Here is a 24,868-nt window from a genome sequence, read left to right as displayed (position 1 = left end):
TGCATCAACATTTTGGAAACATATAGGCCACCTTCACACTGCAGCGTAAACTGTCCAAAGATCCCATCTTTTCTATTTGTCGGTCACATTACAAAAAAATGACGTTGTCTAATGCGAACGCAATCCGTCACACGTGCTTCAACTGCTGGGGCATCGGTGTTCAAATCAAGGGTTTTGGGCAATCAAAATCAAAAAATGTTTAAAACTATATTATTGCGCTTAGACCAGGGGTGTCAAACGTGCGAACAGGTTTTATCTGGCCTGCGGGAAGAGTTTGCTAAGTATAAAAATGAGCCAACATTTTTGAATGAAAGAAACTGCTGTTCTAAGTGTGGCAATTTTTTTTTTTTTATCTTTGTAGATGATGCTACGATTCTTCTCAACAAGAGGTCTAATATAACCTTAGAGGAAAAATCTCACTTAAAACATTTGTACGCATGTGCAACACTTAAAACCTTTAGTACAGTGGTGTCAAACGCGGGATGAATTTTCTAAGAATAAAAATTAGCCGAAATTTTGGAACGAAAGAAGCTGCTGTTCTAAATGTGTCCACCAGATGTCGCAATAGCAATTCTTTGCATCTTTGTAGATGATGCTACATATGTAACAAATTAAGCCACATGATGTTAGTGCACCAGTCGAGGAAAATGAGCAAACTACATCAATAACATCCTGTAATTTGATTTTGATATTATTATTTTTTATCTTGATAGATTGAAAATGAACACCAATGACTCATACTTGCCAACCCCCCGGATTTTCCGGGAGACTCCCGAAATTCAGCGCCTCTCCCGAAAACCTCCCGGGACAAATTTTCTCCCGAAATTCAGGCGGACTCAGGTCCTCCACAACATAAAAAAGCGTACCTGCCCAATCACGTTATAACTATAGAATGATGGAGGGCGAGTTCTTGGTTTCTTATGTGGGTTTGTTGTTAGGCAGTTTCATTAACGTCCTCCCAGCGCGGCAACAACACACAACGACAGCAGTCACTTTTTTGTATACCGTAAAGCAGTTTGTCTGCAGTAAACAGCAATGTTGTGACACTTTTAAACAGGACAATACTGCCATCTAGTGCATTTGATGAAAGCACTTTTGTGCGTGCCGCACATCAATGCTCAGAGAGGGTGTTCAGCATGGTTCGAAAAATAGTGACAGAGAATAGAACAAGGATGGACAATTCAACCCTTAACTCAAAAATGAGTAGATGAGTGTTATGTGTGTGTGTATATGTGTAAATAAATGAACACTGAAATTCAAGTATTTATTTTATATATATATATATATATATATATATATATATATATATATATATATACAGGTAAAAGCCAGTAAATTAAAATATTTTGAAAAACTTGATTTATTTCAGTAATTGCATTCAAAAGGTGTAACTTGTACATTATATTTATTCATTGCACACAGACTGATGCATTCAAATGTTTATTTCATTTCATTTTGATGATTTGAAGTGGCAACAAATGAAAATCCAAAATTCCGTGTGTCACAAAATTAGAATATTACTTAAGGCTAATACAAAAAAGGGATTTTTAGAAATGTTGGCCAACTGAAAAGTATGAAAATGAAAAATATGAGCATGTACAATACTCAATACTTGGTTGGAGCTCCTTTTGCCTCAATTACTGCGTTAATGCGGCGTGGCATGGAGTCGATGAGTTTCTGGCACTGCTCAGGTGTTATGAGAGCCCAGGTTGCTCTGATAGTGGCCTTCAACTCTTCTGCGTTTTTGGGTCTGGCATTCTGCATCTTCCTTTTCACAATACCCCACAGATTTTCTATGGGGCTAAGGTCAGGGGAGTTGGCGGGCCAATTTAGAACAGAAATACCATGGTCCGTAAACCAGGCACGGGTAGATTTTGCGCTGTGTGCAGGCGCCAAGTCCTGTTGGAACTTGAAATCTCCATCTCCATAGAGCAGGTCAGCAGCAGGAAGCATGAAGTGCTCTAAAACTTGCTGGTAGACGGCTGCGTTGACCCTGGATCTCAGGAAACAGAGTGGACCGACACCAGCAGGCATGGCACCCCAAACCATCACCCAACCACGCAAATTTTGCATTTCCTTTGGAAATCGAGGTCCCAGAGTCTGGAGGAAGACAGTAGAGGCACAGGATCCACGTTGCCTGAAGTCTAGTGTAAAGTTTCCACCATCAGTGATGGTTTGGTCCACTCTGTTTCCTGAGATCCAGGGTCAACGCAGCCGTCTACCAGCAAGTTTTAGAGCACTTCATGCTTCCTGCTGCTGACCTGCTCTATGGAGATGGAGATTTCAAGTTCCAACAGGACTTGGCGCCTGCACACAGCGCAAAATCTACCCGTGCCTGGTTTACGGACCATGGTATTTCTGTTGTAAATTGGCCCGCCAACTCCCCTGACCTTAGCCCCATAGAAAATCTGTGGGGTATTGTGAAAAGGAAGATGCAGAATGCCAGACCCAAAAACGCAGAAGAGTTGAAGGCCACTATCAGAGCAACCTGGGCTCTCATAACACCTGAGCAGTGCCAGAAACTCATCGACTCCATGCCACGCCGCATTAACGCAGTAATTGAGGCAAAAGGAGCTCCAACCAAGTATTGAGTATTGTACATGCTCATATTTTTCATTTTCATACTTTTCAGTTGGCCAACATTTCTAAAAATCCCTTTTTTGTATTAGCCTTAAGTAATATTCTAATTTTGTGACACACGGAATTTTGGATTTTCATTTGTTGCCACTTCAAATCATCAAAATTAAATGAAATAAACATTTGAATGCATCAGTCTGTGTGCAATGAATAAATATAATGTACAAGTTACACCTTTTGAATGCAATTACTGAAATAAATCAAGTTTTTCAAAATATTCTAATTTACTGGCTTTTACCTGTATGAATGAGGTAGATCCCCACGACTTGATCAATTGAAAAGTAGCTCGCCTGCAGAAAAAGTGTGAGCACCCCTGATGTAAAGCGTCTTTAAATACTTAGAAAAGTGCTATATAAGTATTATTATTATTATTATTATGTTGGTTGTTGTGATGTAAAAATCCTGGAATATATTGATTGGAAACTGCCGCTTTTCGTATATTTAATTGTTCAATTAAAAGAAACTAAAAAAAACCCGTTCAGTCTCGGCTTGAGTCGTCTTGAATGTCGCCGCACGGTGGCAGCAGTGTGACGTCACCAGTGCATTCCAATCGAAGAAGAAAAAAAGGCGGAAGTTAGCAACATCTCCAAAACAGACGCCAAACATAAGGCGAGTATAATAAAGAGCAATTGAGTTGCAAAAAAAACGTTCAAAAATGTTAAAAACGATGATAAAGGAGCGACTCATGGCGGCGGCTGATGAAATATTCGCGCTGTTTGAAAGAACGATCGCGTCGTACGAGGAGGAACTTTCTAGAACAAGCGAGAAGGAGCGACATCGACAACAACTGGAAGCTGTTGCGTTTGATGATAAAGGTACTTTGAAATACTTCAATATTTAACATATTCTCTACCAGCTAATAATCCAGGCTTGGGCAAACTAAGGCCCGGGGGCCACATGGGGCCCGTCAAGCATTTCAATGTTCAAGTAAATTTATTTATTTTTTATTGTAAAGAATAATAAATATTTTAGCTTCTGTTTTTTCGACGAAGAATATTTGTGAAATATTTCTTCAAACTTACTATGATTAAAATTCAAAAAAATTATTCTGGCAAATCTAGAAAATCTGTAGAATCAAATTTAAATCTTATTTCAAAGTATTTTGAATTTCTTTTAAAATTTTTGTTCTGGAAAATCTAGAAGAAATACTGATTTGTCTTTGTTAGAAATATAGCTTGGTCCAATTTGTTAAATATTCTAACAAAGTGCAGATTGGATTTTCATACCTGCCAACTACTCCGGTTTTCCCTTAATTCGTACGGTTTTCATCAACCTATTCCGGGTTACGGTTGCAGTGATAAAAAATACGGTTTTTCATTAATTTAAAAAAAAAAGGGTGAAAACTACGCGAATTGCACCTTGTGCAGACAATATTTTTCGATCGGACACGGAGGAATTAGCGATGTAAAAGACCACGTTGGGACAAAAAAACACAAGTCTAATGCCGTTGCTAGCGATACAAGTGGAAAACTTTCAACGTTTTTCGTCGCCCAAACAGATTCTTTGGATGTGATAAATGCCGAAGTTTTATTTACGGAGGCAATAATTGAGCATGGACTTCCAATCGCACTGGCTGATCACATGGGACAGTTAAATGTTTGTAATGCAACCTTTAAAAATCATTACGCGGTGATCGCGGTCCCAAAAATAAACTTTTCTTGCATGATAATGTCCAGAAAAACTCGCTTTATATTACTATAGAGTCCTTTTAACGAATGAGTTTGATGGTTTATCACAAACCTTAAATGAAAGAAGTCCTTTGTTCTCCTGCACCATGCATGCGCTTTGGCCTTGCTTCGTGTTTGGTGCGCAATCCTGTCGGCTGTATTTCACAGCACGTCTTTGACAACTTGAAGTGGCATAAAACATTTAAAACAAGTCCAAGTTGAAGAAATCTTGTTAAATGTTGACAGCATAACTACCAAAATACAGAAGTATGTCCTTAATATTTTTGCAGTGCTATTTCTGTTGAAAAGTTCAAATGATTACATTAGAGATGTGATGTGCCACTTTTCAAGTGTCTGATGGCTTAAATTAATTTTCATTAATTTTTCATATTTTGAATTCTTTTGAAAGGCTTACAAAAAAACTACATTTGAATTGTAATTCCATGCTATTGACAGGACTATTAATTTGAATGAAGTTAGCTTACCATGTTTACAGTATGATAATTGTGATAGAAATGTGAATTTTAGGCACAGAATATTTTTTACAATTGAACAAGGCAGTAGATTATACAAGCTTGGACAGAAAGTTAATAATGACACCAATTTTTTTTTAATGGAATTGTTTAGTACTGTTTTACCATTTGTTTACTGTAAAAAGTGTTTATACTGTTTATACTTTCAATGAACAAATTGAAGTCTTGTGAAAGGTTGACAGGATAACTGGCATTAACTGTCAAAATAATTTCAAACTATTGAAGTTAGCTTACAGAATCAACATGTCAATCAACCCATATGATTTTTGCTGTAATATTTTTGTTTTGAAAAGTCACTGTGACTGATAGAAAAGTGATGGTTTTAGCAACATTTTAACCTGTCTGAATGCTAATAATCATTTTGCGTCGGGGGGCGAAGCCCTGAACCCTCCACCAGGACTTTGTCCTGGACCTACCGGGGCCTGCGGCCCTTGGACCCTGGCTACTAGGTTTTTCTGATTTCAAAAGTTGACAGGTATGTAATTAGTTACTATGGTCATCTAATTACTGTGGTCATCTAGTTAGTTACTATGGTCATCTAATTAGTTACTATGGTCATCTAATTAGTTACTGTGGTCATCTAATTAGTTCATACTTGCCAACCCTCCCGAATTTTCCGGGAGACTCCCGAAATTCAGCGCCTCTCCCGAAAACCTCCCGGGACAAATATTCTCCCGAAAATCTCCCGATTTTCAGCCGGAGCTGGAGGCCACGCCCCCTCCAGCTCCATGCGGACCTGAGTGAGGACAGCCTTTGTTCACGATGAGAGGACAACAGGGTGACAAGAACTAAATCATCCAGACTTGAGATAAATTGTATTATTATGTTTATCTTACCTAAAAATACATATATTTATTAATTAAAAAAAATAAAAAATTTTACTATATTTTGCTAAAAACATCAAAATTAATTGTATTTTTATTTTGTATTTTTTCTGACTCCTTATTACATCCAACCATAGAATTATACATTAAAATAAACATATTTGAAATAATTAATTTTAAATGATCATAATAATTCATTTAAAATGACCATATTTAATTATTAAAATAATTGCTTGTTTATCAACAACTTTAGCATTTTATTCATTACATTTTGAAGCTCTCAGAAGCCAAGTTATGTTATATTCCTTAAGATTTATTTATGCAAGTTTGAAGTATAAATGATCCAAACACAGTTTTGTTTGCATATTTTCAGGATATATATATATATATATATATATATATATATATATATATATATATATATATATATATATATATCAGTGTTTCCCACAGGACAGGCATCTATTTGTGGTGGTGTGGTCGGGGGGCGGGGGGTGGCGGCAGCGGCGATGACCAAGAAGAACGCGGAGTTGGAATATAAGTACAACACTTTATGTACATATTTAGCTCATTAAAATTACCGACAGGAAGGCGAGAAACACTTTATTTCAACAGACTCTGGCGCCGTACCTGTCGTCAAAACTCCAAAGACCGACTGCACAGTTGCGCTAACAAAATAAGAGTCTCAGAAAGCTGGCGTGCACAAGCTAGCAAGCTACGGAGTTTGCCGACAATGTATTTCTTGTAAAGTGTATACAAAGGAGTACGGAAGCTGGACAAATAAGATGTCAAAAACCAACCACTTTCATGTATTAGACAGCAAGGAGGACTTTTTTTCTCCTCCATTCGAAAATGCGGACGTTATCAGCACCACTGTCTGATTCCTATCAATGCAAGTCATCAGAATCAGGTAATACACCAACTTATATTGTATTCTTGTCTTCATGAAAGAAAGGAATCTATATGTGTTAAACATACTTGTATTATCTTTAAAAACCTTTAACTTGTTAACAATATTAACTATATGTGTTAAACATGCTTGTATTATCTTTAAACACCTTTAACTTGTTAACAATATTAACTATATGTGTTAAACATGCTTGTATTATCTTTAAACACCTTTAACTTGTTAACAATATTAACTATATGTATTAAACATACTTGTATTATCTTTAAACACCTTTAACTTGTTAACAATATTAACTATATGTATTAAACATACTTGTATTATCATTAAACACCTTTAATTTATTAATAATATTAACTATATGTGTTAAACATGCTTGCATTATCATTAAACACCTTTAACTTGTTAACAAAAACATATATTTCATAAATAAGTAAATATAAATGATATATATGAATGAGGTAGATCCCCACGACTTGATCAATTGAAAAGTAGCTCGCCTGCAGAAAAAGTGTGAGCACCCCTGAGTTACACCCATCTGAACAGGTCAGCCACCTGTTTAAAGCCCGATCACAGTTGAAATCTTGAAATGAAGGGCCTTTAATGGCCAAAACATTAACCTGGACAACATTTTAACAGCTGTTTGGCTCAGATTTTATTCTTTTCATTGCATTCACATGCTACAGTGGACAATTTATCTTCAGTATTAATGCAGTATCTGAAGCACCGTCTCCACGTGTGTTTATTGACAACAGGGTTATAACCTGGACACGTTAGCTCGTCGGTATGAAAACAGGAGACTGTTACTACTTAATGAAGCAGCGTCAGGCTGCTCACCGTCAGTGAAACGCTCGGTGAAATCACAGATTAACGTTAAATATATGACGAGCCGCGAGCGATGCAGCTATAACCAATATTACCCTCATATTTTGATCCGGTCGGTCCGTTCTTTTACTACTTCTTCTTCTTCTTCTTCTTAGTGCTATTGGCGGAGTTACAATGCATAGTAGGCTACCGCCACCTACTGCACCGGAGTTGTAACTACAAGGTACATTCACAGACAGAGTCCCATTGCTTTTATGAGCGGTCGAGCGAGTCAAAAGCCGAAAAATCTATTTGTGGCGGACGTAATTCTTTCGTGGCGGGCCGCCACAAATAAATGAATGTGTGGGAAACACTGTATGTATATATATATATATATATATATATGTATTTGTGGGGGAAAAAAATCGCAAGACTATTTCATCTCTACAGGCCTGTTTCATGAGGGGGGTACCCTCAATCATCAGGAGATTTTAATGGGAGCATTCGCATACCATGGTTTGTATAGGGCACAGAGTGGGTGGGTACAGGCTGGCCTAGGGGCGTGGTGATTGGCTCATGTGTTACCTAGGAGGTGTTTCCGTCTATGGCGGCATGCTGTTACAATTTCGCTGCGCTTGTTGAGGGATGACAGGTCTGGACGGTATATAATAAACAGTTTCTCTTTCAAGCATAGGTTGCATCTTTTATTACCACTATTGTAAGGTGTGCTGGATGCAAGAATTTGCCATGTTATTGAATATTCAACATTATTGTCTTTGAGGTCCCAAATGTGTTTGCTGAGTTCTGTGGTATTTCGCAGGTTTTGGTTCCTGAAAGAAGCCTTGTGATTGTTCCATCTGGTTTTGAATTCTCCCTCGGTTAATCCTACATATGTGTCGGATGTGTTAATGTCCTTGCGTATTACCTTAGATTGGTAGACAACTGATGTTTGTAAGCACCCCCCGTTGAGAGGGCAATCAGGTTTCTTTCGACAACAAAGGCTGTAACTGTCGAAAGAAACCTGATTGCCCTCTCAACGGGGGGTGCTTACAAACATAGTAACTAGTTACTATGGTCATCTAGTTAAAAGTAAAGTTAAAGTAGCAATGGTAGTAACACACACTCACTAGGTGTGGAGAAATTATTGTCTGCATTTGACCCATCACCCTTGATCACCCCCTGGGAGGTCATTATTTGATCATTTGTGTGCAGTTTTACACTGCATATATTCTTCAAAGACTACCACGTATGTCTAGCTTGTGTGCTACTGTGTGCTTAGCTGTTGTGTAGCTGCTAGCTCCGAGTAATTTATAGCCTAGCACACAGGTGTCAAACTCAAGGCCCCAAACACCTGGGAATGAAATGTGTCAATAAAGTACTTCATATTTTCTCACATTTTTTAAAATTTGTATACGATATAAATGTACTGCTTGAAATTGCATACCTTTTCAACTTTAATAGTGTTTAATATTGCAACAAATATTACAGTATTTTTTATCATACTTTCCCAAAAAATGTTTGTCTAAATAAAAATACTTAACTTTACAGCAAACTACCCATCAAATTAATAAAAATGACAATACATTTTACGTTGTTCTTTCCAGCATATTACGGCCGAGTCATACCAAAGACGATAAAAATGGGACCGTGTTTGGCACTCGGCATCAAGGGTTGGAATTGGGGGTTACCGTATTTTCTGCACCATAAGGCGCCCTGGGTTATAAGCCGCGCCTTCAATGAACGGCATATTTCAAAACTTTGTCCACCTATAAGCCGCCCCGTGTTATAAGCCGCATCTAACTGCGCTAAAGGAATGTCAAAAAAACAGTCCGATAGGTCAGTCAAACTTTAATAATATATTAAAAACCAGCGTGATGTGGGCGCGCATGGAGTCGTATATCAACATGGACGGAGCTGCGTGAAAAAAGCCACCCGGCCTCTTCGCGTAAACTTAAACTTCCCTTAACCACTCGCTCATCTTTTCTTCATCCATCCATCCCTTCGAGTTAGCTTTTATGATGACGCCGGCTGGAAAGGTCTCTTTCGGCAAGGTCTTCCTTTTGAATATCACCATGGGTGGAAGTTTCTGGCCATTAGCATGGCAAGCTAGAACCACAGTGAAGGATGACTTCTCATTTCCTGTGGTGCGAATATTCACCGTACGTGCTCCCGTTGTATCCACAGTGCGGTTCACAGGAATATCAGTTGCTGTGAAATAGTAATCCGTGTGCGGATGGAGAGATTGCGTCTTTTCATGAACCGGATCCCAGTCGCTTAGTAGGAGCCATTTTGTGGTCTTTACAGATGTAAACACACAAAGGAAATGAAACGTAATATCTGCGCGCTTTTTCTTCTTCTACGCGGGCGGGTGGTTGCTTACAGTAGAAGAAGAAGCGCTTCCTGTTCTATGGGGGCGGGTGCTTACCTTGGCGGTTGCTTGCGTAGAAGAAGACGCGCTTCCTGTTCTACCGGGAAAAAAGATGGCGGCTGTTTACCGAAGTTGCGAGACCGAAACTTTATGAAAATGAATCTTAATATTTATCCATATATAAAGCGCACCGGGTTATAAGGCGCACTGTCAGCTTTTGAGAAAATGTGTGGTTTTTAGGTGCGCCTTATAGTGCGGAAAATACGGTAAATCACCAAAATTATTCCCAGGCGCGGCCACCGCTGATGCTCACTGCTCCCAGGGGGTGAGGGTGATGAGTCAAATGCAGAGGATAATCTCACCACACCTAGTGTGTGTGTGTGTGTGCGTGTGTGTGTGTGTGTGTGTGTGTGTGTGTGTGTGTGTGTGTGTGTGTGTGTGTGTGTGTGTGTGTGTGTGTGTGTGTGTGTGTGTGTGTGTGTTTGACAATCTTTGGTACTTATTACAGTAAATTGAAAAAAACTACTACTGTATTTTGCGTCAAAATGCTGTTGAGCGAGCTGCCAGTTTTTGACTGTAAAATCTACAGTTGTCGTTTTTATGGGTGTGTTACTGTAAATGGAAAGACGGTACATTTGTTTTTACGGTAGAAAAACGGGCAGCTAAGTTGCCAGAGTAAATAAAGAACTTGTACTGTTTTCCCATGAACAATATCAGGTTGTAAAAAATCCAATGTCAATTTAACACAAACATTCTGGCAAGTAAACTGCCAGCTTTTTCTGTAAACCCCCCCTACCCCAAAAATAAAAACAGTGGTACTGTTTTTCCATTCATGGTAAAATGTTGTCAGAGAGAGTTTCAATTCCCACCTCCGGAAGAACTTTGAACATGTCACGAGGGAGGTGCTGGACATTGAGTCCGAGTGGACGATGTTCCGTACCTCTGTTGTCGAGGCGGCCGATTGGAGCTGTGGCCGCAAGGTGGTTGGTGCCTGTCGTGGCGGTAATCCTAGAACCCGTTGGTGGACGCCGGTGGTGAGGGATGCCGTCAGGCTGAAGAAGGAGACCTATCGGGTTCTTTTGGCTCATGGGACTCCTGAGGCAGCAGACAGGTACCGACAGGCCAAGCGGTGTGCGGCTTCAGCGGTCGCGGAGGCAAAAACTCGGACATGGGAAGAGTTCGGGGAGGCCATGGAAAAAGACTTCCGGACGGCTTCGAAGCAATTCTGGACCACCATCCGCCACCTCAGGAAGGGGAAGCAGTGCAGTGCCAACACCGTGTATGGTGGGGATGGTGTTCTGCTGACCTCGACTGCGGATGTTGTGGATCGGTGGAGAGAATACTTCGAAGACCTCCTCAATCCTACCAGCACGTCTTCCTATGAGGAAGCAGGGCCTGGGGAATTTGTGGTAGGCTCTCCTATTTCTGGGGCTGAGGTTGCCGAGGTAGTTAAAAAGCTCCTCGGTGGCAAGGCCCCGGGGGTGGATGAGATCCGCCCGGAGTTCCTTAAGGCTCTGGATGCTGTGGGGCTGTCTTGGTTGACAAGACTCTGCAAAATCGCGTGGACATAGGGGGCGGTGCCTCTGGATTGGCAGACCGGGGTGGTGGTTCCTCTCTTTAAGAAGGGGAACCGGAGGGTGTGTTCCAACTATCGTGGGATCACACTCCTCAGCCTTCCCGGTAAGGTCTATTCAGGTGTACTGGAGAGGAGGCTACGCCGGATAGTCCAACCTCGGATTCAGGAGGAACAGTGTGGTTTTCGTCCTGGTCGTGGAACTGTGGACCAGCTCTATACTCTCGGCAGGGTCCTTGAGGGTGCATGGGAGTTTGCCCAACCAGTCTACATGTGCTTTGTGGACTTGGAGAAGGCATTCGACCGTGTCCCTCGGGAAGTCCTGTGGGGAGTGCTCAGAGAGTATGGGGTAACGGACTGTCTTATTGTGGCAGTTCGCTCCCTGTATGATCAGTGTCAGAGCTTGGTCCGCATTGCCGGCAGTAAGTCGGACACGTTTCCAGTGAGGGTTGGACTCCGCCAAGGCTGCCCTTTGTCACCGATTCTGTTCATAACCTTTATGGACAGAATTTCTAGGCACAGTCAGGGCGTTGAGGGGATCTGGTTTGGTGGCTGCAGGATTAGGTCTCTGCTTTTTGAAGATGATGTGGTCCTGATGGCTTCATCTGGCCAGGATCTTCAGCTCTCACTGGATCGGTTCGCAGCTGAGTGTGAAGCGACTGGGATGAGAATCAGCACCTCCAAGTCCGAGTCCATGGTTCTCTCCCGGAAAAGGGTGGAGTGCCATCTCCGGGTTGGGGAGGAGATCTTGCCCCAAGTGGAGGAGTTCAAGTACCTCGGAGTCTTGTTCACGAGTGAGGGAAGAGTGGATGGTGAGATCGACAGGCGGATCGGTGCGGCGTCTTCAGTAATGCGGACGCTGTATCGATCCGTTGTGGTGAAGAAGGAGCTGAGTCGGAAGGCAAAGCTCTCAATTTACCGGTCGATCTACGTTCCCATCCTCACCTATGGTCATGAGCTTTGGGTCATGACCGAAAGGACAAGATCAGGGGTACAAGCGGCCCAAATGAGTTCCCTCCGCCGGGTGGCGGGTCTCTCTCCCTTAGAGATAGGGTGAGAAGCTCTGTCATCCGGGGGGAGCTCAAAGTAAAGCCGCTGCTCCTCCACATGGAGAGGAGCCAGATGAGGTGGTTCGGGCATCTGGTCAGGATGCCACCCGAACGCCTCCCTAGGGAGGTGTTTAGGGCACGTCCGACCGGTAGGAGGCCGCGGGGAAGACCCAGGACACGTTGGGAAGACTATGTCTCCCGGCTGACCTGGGAACGCCTCGGGGTCCCACAGGAAGAGCTGGACCAAGTGGCTGGGGAGAGGGAAGTCTGGGCTTCCCTGCTTAGGCTGCTGCCCCCGCGACCCGACCTCGGATAAGCGGAAGAAGATGGATGGATGGACTTTCTCTTCTCACTCCATGCAAAGAATCAACCGCCAGACAACCAAACATGACAGTTGGCACTGTTACCTGATTGGCTGTTAGCGGGTCACTCCGCACTGATCAGTGGTCACTTCCTTCGAAGACGAAAAACATTTTATCTAACACATTTTTTATTGACATCACAAGGTATATTATTATGGTTTTAGCGCCCGGCTCTATTTAATGATTTACTTTTTTTTTTTTTTTTAACTAAAGTGTTGTTTGTCTTCTGCAGACGTCCAGCAGCCCCCCCGCATTAAAGATGAAGAGGAGGAACTGTGGACCACTCAGGCTGATCTTGCCCAGTTGCCACTGACTGGTGTCTCTGTGAAGACTGAAGATGATGAAGAGAAACCACCCGAGTCCTCACAGCTTCATCGCAGAGGGGCGGAGCCTCCAAGCAGCAGCTCGCAACAAGACGAGACAACAGAGGCTGAGGGAGACCACTGCGGGGGATCACAAGTAGACAAGCTCTTAGCTCCACTATCAGATAGTGACGACATAACATCTCACTCTCCTGAAGACACCCAAGATGCTTTGAGCAGCGATACAGACCGGGAAGCCGATATCAGGACTCACGCCGACTCACAGTGCTCTAAAAAGAAGACGCGTCAAAAATGTTTCACCTGCTCAATTTGCGATAAAAGCTTCTATTACAAGAGTAATTTATCTCGCCACAGGTGGACGCACTCAAAAGAAAAACCCTTTTCATGCCCGGTTTGTGCCAAAAGCTTTTCCCATAAGAGCAACCTGACCCGACACGCGCTGACACACACCGGAGAGAAACACTTTAGTTGCTCAGTTTGCGGCGACAAATTCGCCTACAGCTACACGCTGGCCCGACACATGCGCACGCACACCGGGGAGAAACCTTTCGTTTGCTCAGTTTGCGGCCAAAGCTACTCTCAGAAATCGAACATGGTCGCGCACATGAAAACGCACTCGGGAGAAAAACCCTTCAGTTGCTCAATTTGCGGCAGGAGGTTCAGTCAGAAGGTGAACATGGCGTCGCACTTGGCGACGCACGCGGTGGAAAAACCTTTTCGGTGCTCGGTCTGCGGTAAAAGTTTTTGCTACCAGAAAAGTTTGACGGCGCACATGTTGGCACACAACGGGGAATAAATGTTTTCTTGTTCATCCATCTTCTTCCGCATAGCCACAGTCGGGTCGCGGGGGCAATAGCCTAAGCCAGGGGTGCTCATTACGTCGATCGCGAGCTACCAGTCGATCTCGGAGGGTGTGTCAGTCGATCACCAGCCAGGCATTAAAAAAATAGTCCTAAAAATGAGCGATCATAAATCTTCACTATGACGTCACTTTCGTCACTTGATTGACATTCACGGCACCCGAGGGTCTTCTGAGATGACGCTGGCTGCTGCCAGCTCATTAAAATTACCAACAGGAAGGCGAGAAACACTTTATTTCAACAGACTCTGGCGCCGTACCTGTCGTCAAAACTCCAAAGACCGACTGCACAGTTGCACAGTTGCGCTAACAAAATAGGAGTCTCAGAAAGCTGGCGTGCACAAGCTAGCAAGCTACGGAGTTTGCCGTCAATGTATTTCTTGTAAAGTGTATACAAAGGAGTACGGAAGCTGGACAAATAAGATGCCAAAAACCAACCACTTTCATGTGGTATTGGACAGAAAGGAGGACTTTTTTTCTCCTCAATTCGAAAATGCGGACCTTATCAGCACCACTGCATAATCACTGCAAGTCATCAGAATCAGGTAATACACCAACTTATATTCTTGTCTTCATGAAAGAAAGGAATCTATATGTGTTAAACATGCTTGTATTATCATTAAACACCTTTAATTTTTTAACAATATTAACTATATGTGTTAAACATGCTTGTATTTTCTTTAAACACCTTTAACTTGTTAACAATATTAACTATATGTATTAAACATGCTTGTATTATCATTAAACACCTTTAATTTTTTAACAATATTAACTATATGTGTTAAACATGCTTGTATTATCTTTAAACACCTTTAACTTGTTAACAATATTAACTATATGTATTAAACATGCTTGTATTATCATTAAACACCTTTAATTTTTTAACAATATTAACTATATGTGTTAAACATGCTTGTATTATCTTTAAACACCTTTAACTTATTAACAATATTAACTATATGAGTTAAACATGCTTTCATTATCTTTAAACACCTTTTACTTGTTAACAATATTAACTATATGTGTTAAACATGCTTGTATTATCTTTAAACACCTTTAACTTGTTAACAATATTAACTATATGTATTAAACATGCTTGTATTATCATTAAACACCTTTAATTTATTAACAATATTAACTATATGTGTTAAACATGCTTGTATTTTCTTTAAACACCTTTAACTTGTTAACAATATTAACTATATGTATTAAACATGCTTGTATTATCATTAAACACCTTTAATTTTTTAACAATATTAACTATATGTGTTAAACATGCTTGTATTATCTTTAAACACCTTTAACTTGTTAACAATATTAACTATATGTATTAAACATGCTTGTATTATCATTAAACACCTTTAATTTTTTAACAATATTAACTATATGTGTTAAACATGCTTGTATTATCTTTAAACACCTTTAACTTATTAACAATATTAACTATGTGTTAAACATGCTTGTATTTTCTTTAAACACCTTTAACTTGTTAACAATATTAACTATATGTATTAAACATGCTTGTATTATCATTAAACACCTTTAATTTTTTAACAATATTAACTATATGAGTTAAACATGCTTTCATTATCTTTAAACACCTTTTACTTGTTAACAATATTAACTATATGTATTAAACATGCTTGTATTATCATTAAACACCTTTAATTTATTAACAATATTAACTATATGAGTTAAACATGCTTTCATTATCTTTAAACACCTTTTACTTGTTAACAATATTAACTATATGTGTTAAACATGCTTGTATTATCTTTAAACACCTTTAACTTGTTAACAATATTAACTATATGTATTAAACATGCTTGTATTATCATTAAACACCTTTAATTTATTAACAATATTAACTATATGTGTTAAACATGCTTGCATTATCATTAAACACCTTTAACTTGTTAACAAAAACATATATTTCATAAATAAGTAAATATAAATGATATATATGAATGAGGTAGATCCCCACGACTTGATCAATTGAAAAGTAGCTCGCCTGCAGAAAAAGTGTGAGCACCCCTGGCCTAAGCAGAGAAGCCCAGACTTCCCTCTTTTCCGGGCGAGAACCATGGACTCGGCTTTGAAGTGCTGATTTTTCAACCCAATCGCTTCACACTCGGCTGCGAACCGATCCAGTGGGAGCTGAAGATCCTGGCCAGATGAAGCCATCAGGACCACGTCATCTGCAAAAAAACAGACCTAATCCTGCAGCCACCAGACCGGATACCCTCAACACCTTGACTGAGCCTACACTCTTAGAAATAAGGGTTCTAAAAGGGTTCTTCTACAAGGGCTGAGGTTCTAACTGGAACCATTTGTTTCTGAAAAACCCTTTCCCGAAGAAAGGGTTTTTCAAGGGTTCTTGGTAACGCTAATGGTTCCAGTAAGAACCATTTTGATCCAGAGAACCCTTTAAAACCCCTTTTCTGAATAATTGGTTTTAAAAGGGTTCTCACTAACACTAAGGGTTCCAGTAAGAACTATTTTGATCCAGAGAACCGTTTTTGGAAGAAAGAGTTCTTCAGGGATTGTTGAAAGCATGGGTAAGATCCTGTGTCACCAGGGACATACTTCCTGATAACATTTGCCAATAATGGTGCCTATCTTTAAATAAATGTTTTTCTCATTCAAATGTTTTGAATGTTTGTTCAATGTCAACATGATAAATGACCACAATATAATATGAACTAAACTGATCTGTAGAATACAATATGGTTCTTTATAGAACCCTCAGAAGACAAGACGGTTATCGGTGAAAACCTTTGAAAAGGGATGTTTTTAGAACCCCCTGTGTCAGATCTAGATGAAACCCTTGAAACATGAAAGAGTTCTTTGTGGAACTCCGTGTGTGAGTTCTAGATGAAACCCTTGAAACTTGAAAGGGTTCTTAGTGGAACTCCCTGCATAGGTTCTAGATGAAACCCTTGACAAACGAAAGGGTTCTTAGTGGAACTCCCTGTGTGGGTTCTAGATGAAACCCTTGAAATACGAAAGGGTTCTTAGTGGAACTCCCTGTGTGGGTTCTAGATGAAACCCTTGAAATACGAAAGGGTTCTTAGTGGAACTCCCTGCGTGGGTTCTAGATGAAACCCTTGAAATACAAAAGGGTTCTTAGTGGAACTCCCTGCGTGGGTTCTAGAAGAAAGTCTTGAAATACAAAAGGGTTCTTAGTGGAACTCCCTGTGTGGGTTCTAGATGAAACCCTTGAAACTTGAAAGGGTTCTTAGTGGAACTCCCTGTGTGGGTTCTAGATGAAACCCTTGAAATACGAAAGGGTTCTTAGTGGAACTCCCTGCGTGGGTTCTAGAAGAAAGTCTTGAAATACAAAAGGGTTCTTAGTGGAACTCCCTGTGTGGGTTCTAGATGAAACCCTTGAAACATGAAATAGTTCTTTGTGGAACTCCCTGTGTGAGTTCTAGATGAAACCCTTGAAACTTGAAAGGGTTCTTAGTGGAACTCCCTGCATATGTTCTAGATGAAACCCTTGACAAACGAAAGGGTTCTTAGTGGAACTCCCTGTGTGGGTTCTAGATGAAACCCTTGAAATACGAAAGGGTTCTTAGTGGAACTCCCTGCGTGGGTTCTAGATGAAAGTCTTGAAATACAAAAGGGTTCTTAGTGGAACTCCCTGCGTGGGTTCTAGATGAAAGTCTTGAAATACAAAAGGGTTCTTAGTGGAACTCCCTGTGTGGGTTCTAGATGAAACCCTTGAAATACGAAAGGGTTCTTAGTGGAACTCCCTGCGTGGGTTCTAGAAGAAAGTCTTGAAATACAAGAGGGTTCTTAGTGGAACTCCCTGTGTGGGTTCTAGATGAAACCCTTGAAATACGAAAGGGTTCTTAGTGGAACTCCCTGCGTGGGTTCTAGAAGAAAGTCTTGAAATACAAAAGGGTTCTTAGTGGAACTCCCTGTGTGGGTTCTAGATGAAACCCTTGAAATACGAAAGGGTTCTTAGTGGAACTCCCTGTGTGGGTTCTAGATGAAACCCTTGAAATACGAAAGGGTTCTTAGTGGAACTCCCTGCGTGGGTTCTAGAAGAAAGTCTTGAAATACAAAAGGGTTCTTAGTGGAACTCCCTGTGTGGGTTCTAGATGAAACCCTTGAAATACGAAAGGGTTCTTAGTGGAACTCCCTGCGTGGGTTCTAGAAGAAAGTCTTGAAATACAAAAGGGTTCTTAGTGGAACTCCCTGTGTGGGTTCTAGATGAAACCCTTGAAATACGAAAGGGTTCTTAGAGGAACTCCCTGCGTGGGTTCTAGAAGAAAGTCTTGAAATACAAAAGGGTTCTTAGTGGAACTCCCTGTGTGGGTTCTAGATGAAACCCTTGAAATACGAAAGGGTTCTTAGTGGAACTCCCTGCTGGGTTCTAGAAGAAAGTCTTGAAATACAAAAGGGTTCTTAGTAGAACTCCCTGTGTGGGTTCTAGATGAAACCCTTGAAATACGAAAGGGTTCTTAGTGGAACTCCCTGCGTGGGTTCTACAAGAAAGTCTTGAAATACAAAAGGGTTCTTAGTGGAACTCCCTGTGTGGGTTCTAGATGAAACCCTTGAAATACGAAAGGGTTCTTAGTGGAACTCCCTGCGTGGGTTCTAGAAGAAAGTCTTGAAATACAAAAGGGTTCTTAGTGGAACTCCCTGTGTGGGTTCTAGATGAAACCCTTGAAATACGAAAGGGTTCTTAGTGGAACTCCCTGCGTGAGTTCTAGAAGAAAGTCTTGAAATACAAAAGGGTTCTTAGTGGAACACCCTGTGTGGGTTCTAGATGAAACCCTTGAAATACGAAAGGGTTCTTAGTGGAACTCCCTGCGTGGGTTCTAGATGAAAGTCTTGAAATACAAAAGGGTTCTTAGTGGAACTCCCTGTGTGGGTTCTAGATGAAACCCTTGAAATACGAAAGGGTTTTTAGTGGAACTCCCTGCGTGGGTTCTAGAAGAAAGTCTTGAAATACAAAAGGGTTCTTAGTGGAACTCCCTGTGTGGGTTCTAGATGAAACCCTTGAAATACGAAAGGGTTCTTAGAGGAACTCCCTGCGTGGGTTCTAGAAGAAAGTCTTGAAATACAAAAGGGTTCTTAGTGGAACTCCCTGTGTGGGTTCTAGATGAAACCCTTGAAATACGAAAGGGTTCTTAGAGGAACTCCCTGCGTGGGTTCTAGAAGAAAGTCTTGAAATACAAAAGGGTTCTTAGTGGAACTCCCTGTGTGGGTTCTAGATGAAACCCTTGAAATACGAAAGGGTTCTTAGTGGAACTCCCTGCGTGGGTTCTAGAAGAAAGTCTTGAAATACAAAAGGGTTCTTAGTGGAACTCCCTGTGTGGGTTCTAGATGAAACCCTTGAAATACGAAAGGGTTCTTAGTGGAACTCCTTGCGTGGGTTCTAGAAGAAAGTCTTGAAATACAAAAGGGTTCTTAGTGGAACTCCCTGTGTGGGTTCTAGATGAAACCCTTGAAATACGAAAGGGTTCTTAGTGGAACTCCCTGCGTGGGTTCTTTGTAGAACCTCTCATGGGGGGTTCTGGGTGGAACCTTGCACACACAGTTCTAGGTAGAACCCTCCAAAAGGGTTCCAGGTGGAACCTTTATAAAAAGGTTCTACCTGGAGCCAAAAAGGGTTCTCCTATGAGGACGAGCCGAAGAACCATATATTGTTCTACTTAGCACTTTTATTTCTAAGAGTGTAGGAATTCTGTCCATAAAAGTTGTAAACAGAATCTGTGACAAAGGGCAGCGCTGGCAGAGTCCAACTGTCAGGTTCAAACACCGAGCTAATTATTAAACAACACAAGAAGCAAGGAATCAAACAGAGACAGGATTCAATTGATCTCATGAGGAGAGCGCGTGGACCTGCACCCTCGTACTGTGTCACCCCACGCTCTGAGGAAAAAGTTCAACGCCTCCCCATTTATTTGGGCATTCCCAGATCTGAGAAACCGACACCTCTACGGCGCATTCCATCGCACACAGTGGAGATTTACAAGCTGTCCGCCTTTTGCTTGATAAGATCAAAGACAGCTTTGTAAGCACCAGTAGAACGTAACCCGGGAAAACGGTCTTCACGCAGGGCAACCTGAACTCATAGAAAACAAATTGTGTGATAACTTACAGGTAAAAGCCAGTAAATTAGAATATTTTGAAAAACTTGATTTATTTCAGTAATTGCATTCAAAAGGTGTAACTTGTACATTATATTTATTCATTGCACACAGACTGATGCATTCAAATGTTTATTTCATTTAATTTTGATGATTTGAAGTGGCAACAAATGAAAATCCAAAATTCCGTGTGTCACAAAATTAGAATATTACTTAAGGCTAATACAAAAAAGGGATTTTTAGAAATGTTGGCCAACTGAAAAGTATGAAAATGAAAAATATGAGCATGTACAATACTCAATACTTGGTTGGAGCTCCTTTTGCCTCAATTACTGCGTTAATGCGGCGTGGCATGGAGTCGATGAGTTTCTGGCACTGCTCAGGTGTTATGAGAGCCCAGGTTGCTCTGATAGTGGCCTTCAACTCTTCTGCGTTTTTGGGTCTGGCATTCTGCATCTTCCTTTTCACAATACCCCACAGATTTTCTATGGGGCTAAGGTCAGGGGAGTTGGCGGGCCAATTTAGAACAGAAATACCATGGTCCGTAAACCAGGCACGGGTAGATTTTGCGCTGTGTGCAGGCGCCAAGTCCTGTTGGAACTTGAAATCTCCATCTCCATAGAGCAGGTCAGCAGCAGGAAGCATGAAGTGCTCTAAAACTTGCTGGTAGACGGCTGCGTTGACCCTGGATCTCAGGAAACAGAGTGGACCGACACCAGCAGATGACATGGCACCCCAAACCATCACTGATGGTGGAAACTTTACACTAGACTTCAGGCAACGTGGATCCTGTGCCTCTCCTGTCTTCCTCCAGACTCTGGGACCTCGATTTCCAAAGGAAATGCAAAATTTGCTTTCGTCAGAAAACATAACTTTGGACCACTCAGCAGCAGTCCAGCTCTTTTTTTCCTTAGCCCAGGTGAGACGCTTTTCGCGCTGTTTCTTGGTCAACAGTGGCTTGACACGAGGTATGCGGCAGTTGAAACCCATGTCTTTCAAGCGTCTCTTGGTGGTGGATCTTGAAGCACTGACTCCAGCAGCTGTCCACTCCTTCTGAATCTCCCCCACATTTTTGAATGTTTTTTTTTTCACAATCTTGACCAGGGCGCAGTGATCCCTATCGCTTGTACACTTTTTCTGACCACAGTTTTTCCTTCCCTTTGCCTCTCCATTAATGTGTTTGGACACAGAGCTCTGAGAACAGCCAGCCTCTTCAGCAATAACCTTTTGTGTCTTTCCCTCCTTGTGCAATGTGTCGATGGTTGCCTTTTGGACAGCTGTCAAATCTGAAGTCTTCCCCGTGTTTGTGTAGGCTTCAGAACTGGACTGAGAGACCATTTAACCCTTACACAATATTCTAATTTTGTGACACACGGAATTTTGGATTTTCATTTGTTGCCACTTCAAATCATCAAAATTAAATGAAATAAACATTTGAATGCATCAGTCTGTGTGCAATGAATAAATATAATGTACAAGTTACACCTTTTGAATGCAATTACTGAAATAAATCAAGTTTTTCAAAATATTCTAATTTACTGGCTTTTACCTGTGTATATACAATTATTCTGACACCAACCCTCACTGGAAACGATTCTGACTTACCGCCGGCAATGCGGACCAACCTCCGACACTGATCATGCAGGAAGCGCACCACCACAATCCGGCGGTTTGATACCCCATACTCTCTGAGCACTTTCCACAGGATTTTCAAGGCACACGGTCGAATGCCTTCTCCAAGTCCACAAAGCCCGTGTGAGCTGACTGGGTGAACTCCCATGCACCCTCAAGGACCCTGCCCAGAGTGTAGAGCTGGTCCACAGTTCCACGACCGGAACGAAAACCACACTGCTCCTCCTGGATCCGAGGTTAAACTATTCAGCATAGCCTCCTCTCCAGTACACCGGAGTATACGTCACCGAGAATGCTGAGGAGTGTGATCCCATGATAGATGGAACACAGCCTTCGGTACTAAGTGACAGTAACAACAATAAATAGGTAAATAGATGTATCTTCTATACAATGATTAATTTACTGGTCTAATTTCAAAATATTATTGATAATTTCACCTATAAACACTTTTTTTTTTTAGCACAAACGTACATACGTTTACACATTTTAAGGCACATACAGTGGGGCAAAAAAGTATTTAGTCAGCCACCAATTGTGCAAGTTCTCCCACTTAAAATGATGACAGAGGTCTCTAATTTTCATCATAGGTACACTTCAACTGTGAGAGACAGAATGTGAAAAAAAAATCCAGGAATTCACATTGTAGGATTTTTAAAGAATTTATTTGTAAATTATGGTGGAAAATAAGTATTTGGTCAATAACAAAAATTCAACTCAATACTTTGTAATATAATCTTTGTTGGCAATAACAGAGGTCAAATGATTACTATAGGTCTTTACCAGGTTTGCACACACAGTAGCTGGTATTTTGGCCCATTCCTCCAAGCAGATCTTCTCGAGAGCAGTGATGTTTTGGGGCTGTCGCCGAGCAACACGGACTTTCAACTCCCTCCACAGATTTTCTATGGGGTTGAGGTCTGGAGACTTGCTAGGCCACTCCAGGACTTTCAAATGCTTCTTACGGAGCCACTCCTTCGTTGCCCGGGCGGTGTGTTTGGGATCATTGCCATGCTGGAAGACACAGCCACGTTTCATCTTCAAAGCTCTCACTGATGGAAGGAGGTTTTGGCTCAAAATCTCACGGTAAATGGCCCCATTCATTCTTTCCTTAACACGGATCAGTCGGCCTGTCCCCTTAGCAGAAAAACAGCCCCAAAGCATGATGTTTCCACCCCCATGCTTCACAGTAGGTATGGTGTTCTTGGGATGCAACTCAGTATTCTTCTTCCTCCAAACACGACGAGTTGAGTTTATACCAAAAAGTTCTATTTTGGTTTTATCTGACCACATGACATTCTCCCAATCCTCTGCTGTATCATCCATGTGCTCTCTGGCAAACCTCAGACGGGCCTGGACATGCACTGGCTTAAGCAGGGGGACACGTCTGGCACTGTAGGATTTGATTCCCTGTCGGCGTAGTGTGTTACTGATGGTAACCTTTGTTACTTTGGTCCCAGCTCTCTGCAGGTCATTCACCAGGTCCCCCCGTGTGGTTCTGGGACTTTTGCTCACCGTTCTCATGATCATTTTGACCCCACGGGATGAGATCTTGCGTGGAGCCCCAGATCGAGGGAGATTATCAATGGTCTTGTATGTCTTCCATTTTCTGATAATTGCTCCCACAGTTGATTTTTTCACACCAAGCTGCTTGCCTATTGTAGATTCACTCTTCACAGTCTGGTGCAGGTCTACAATTCTTTTCCTGGTGTCCTTCGACAGCTCTTTGGTCTTGGCCATAGTGGAGTTTGGAGTCTGACTGTTTGAGGCTGTGGACAGGTGTCTTTTATACAGATAACGAGTTCAAACAGGTGCCATTAATACAGGTAACAAGCGGAGGACAGAAGAGCTTCTTAAAGAAGAAGTTACAGGTCTGCGAGAGCCAGAGATCTTCCTTGTTTGAAGTGACCAAATACTTATTTTCCACCATAATTTACAAATAAATTCTTTAAAATTCCTACAATGTGAATTCCTGGATTTTTTTTTCACATTCTGTCTCTCACAGTTGAAGTGTACCTATGATGAAAATGACAGACCTCTGTCATCATTTTAAGTGGGAGAACTTGCACAATTGGTGGCTGACTAAATACTTTTTTGCCCCACTGTATATATATATATATATATATATATATATATATATATATATATAAACATATATATATATATATATATATATATATATATGTGTATATATATATATGTATGTATATATATATGTATATATATAAGTATGTCTATATAAATGTCACATGTTAAATGTTTAAATATTAACTGTCCGTTTACTGTACTGTGCCAACTGTACTACTATATGAGTACGTATTTTCTCTATAAGATAATTAAATGTTTAATTTTGCTCATAACTAATGCATTAAATAAAATAATAAAATAAAATAAAATCCCCTGAAGAGCAGAGAAACCCGCAAAACAGGCTTGTAGGGATGAAATAGCCTCTGCGTTTTTTCCTGACCTAACGTATATTCGCTCTCGATATTGAGCACTGAATTACGGATAAACTACAGAAACCTGGACTATATATATTTTAACTATATAGTATATTATTAATATATAATAACAAATAAAATAATGATTTTAATTACATAACAAATATATGTATTACTTATTAATTGTACTATTTTGTTGTGTTGAGTTATTTTCGTTATTCTATGTTGTTTTACTTTAAATGTGTTGCGCAGAAAAATGATACATTTTAAATTGTAAAAAGTTCAAAAATTAAACTTTGTTTTAGTACTACTAATGTATACATAGTACAGTAATAACTATAAGATAATTAAATGTTTAATTTTGTTCAGAACTTTTGCATTATTTCTGTCCATAAATTAATGTGAACCTCGACTATATTTTAACTATATAGTATATTATTAATATATAATAACAAATAAAATAATGATATTAATTATATAAAAAAATATACTTATTATTTATTAATTGTACTATTTTGTTGTGTTGAGTTTTTGTTCGTTATTCTCTTGCGCAGAAAAAAGATACATTTTAAATTGTACAAAGTTCAAAAATGTAAGTTTGTTTTTGTACAGCTAACGTATACATAGTGGAGTAATAACTATAAGATAATTAAATGTTTAATTTTGCTCATAACTAATGCATTAAATAAAATAATAAAATAAAATAAAATCCCCTGAAGAGCAGAGAAACCCGCAAAACAGGCTTGTAGGGATCAAAAAGCCTCTGCGTTTTTTCCTGACCTAACGTA

At 40.6% G+C, this 24,868-nt stretch overlaps 1 protein-coding gene across 1 annotated transcript; it reads left to right on the top strand.

Annotated features, from left to right (window-relative positions):
- The first annotated feature begins 2,810 nt into the window (after positions 1-2,810).
- Positions 2,811-14,525, top strand: LOC133619741 (uncharacterized). The gene is made up of 2 exons (XM_061980986.1): positions 2,811-3,452; positions 12,957-14,525. Exons 1-2 carry the CDS (start codon positions 3,293-3,295, stop codon positions 13,841-13,843), a joined length of 1,047 nt encoding a protein of 348 aa, XP_061836970.1. The 5' UTR covers positions 2,811-3,292; the 3' UTR covers positions 13,844-14,525.
- The last annotated feature ends 10,343 nt before the right edge of the window (positions 14,526-24,868 follow it).

This window comes from Nerophis lumbriciformis, linkage group LG20 (genome assembly GCF_033978685.3).
Source record: "Nerophis lumbriciformis linkage group LG20, RoL_Nlum_v2.1, whole genome shotgun sequence".
Taxonomy (NCBI): Eukaryota; Metazoa; Chordata; class Actinopteri; order Syngnathiformes; family Syngnathidae; genus Nerophis; species Nerophis lumbriciformis.
This window is presented reverse-complemented; position numbering and strand designations above follow the sequence as displayed.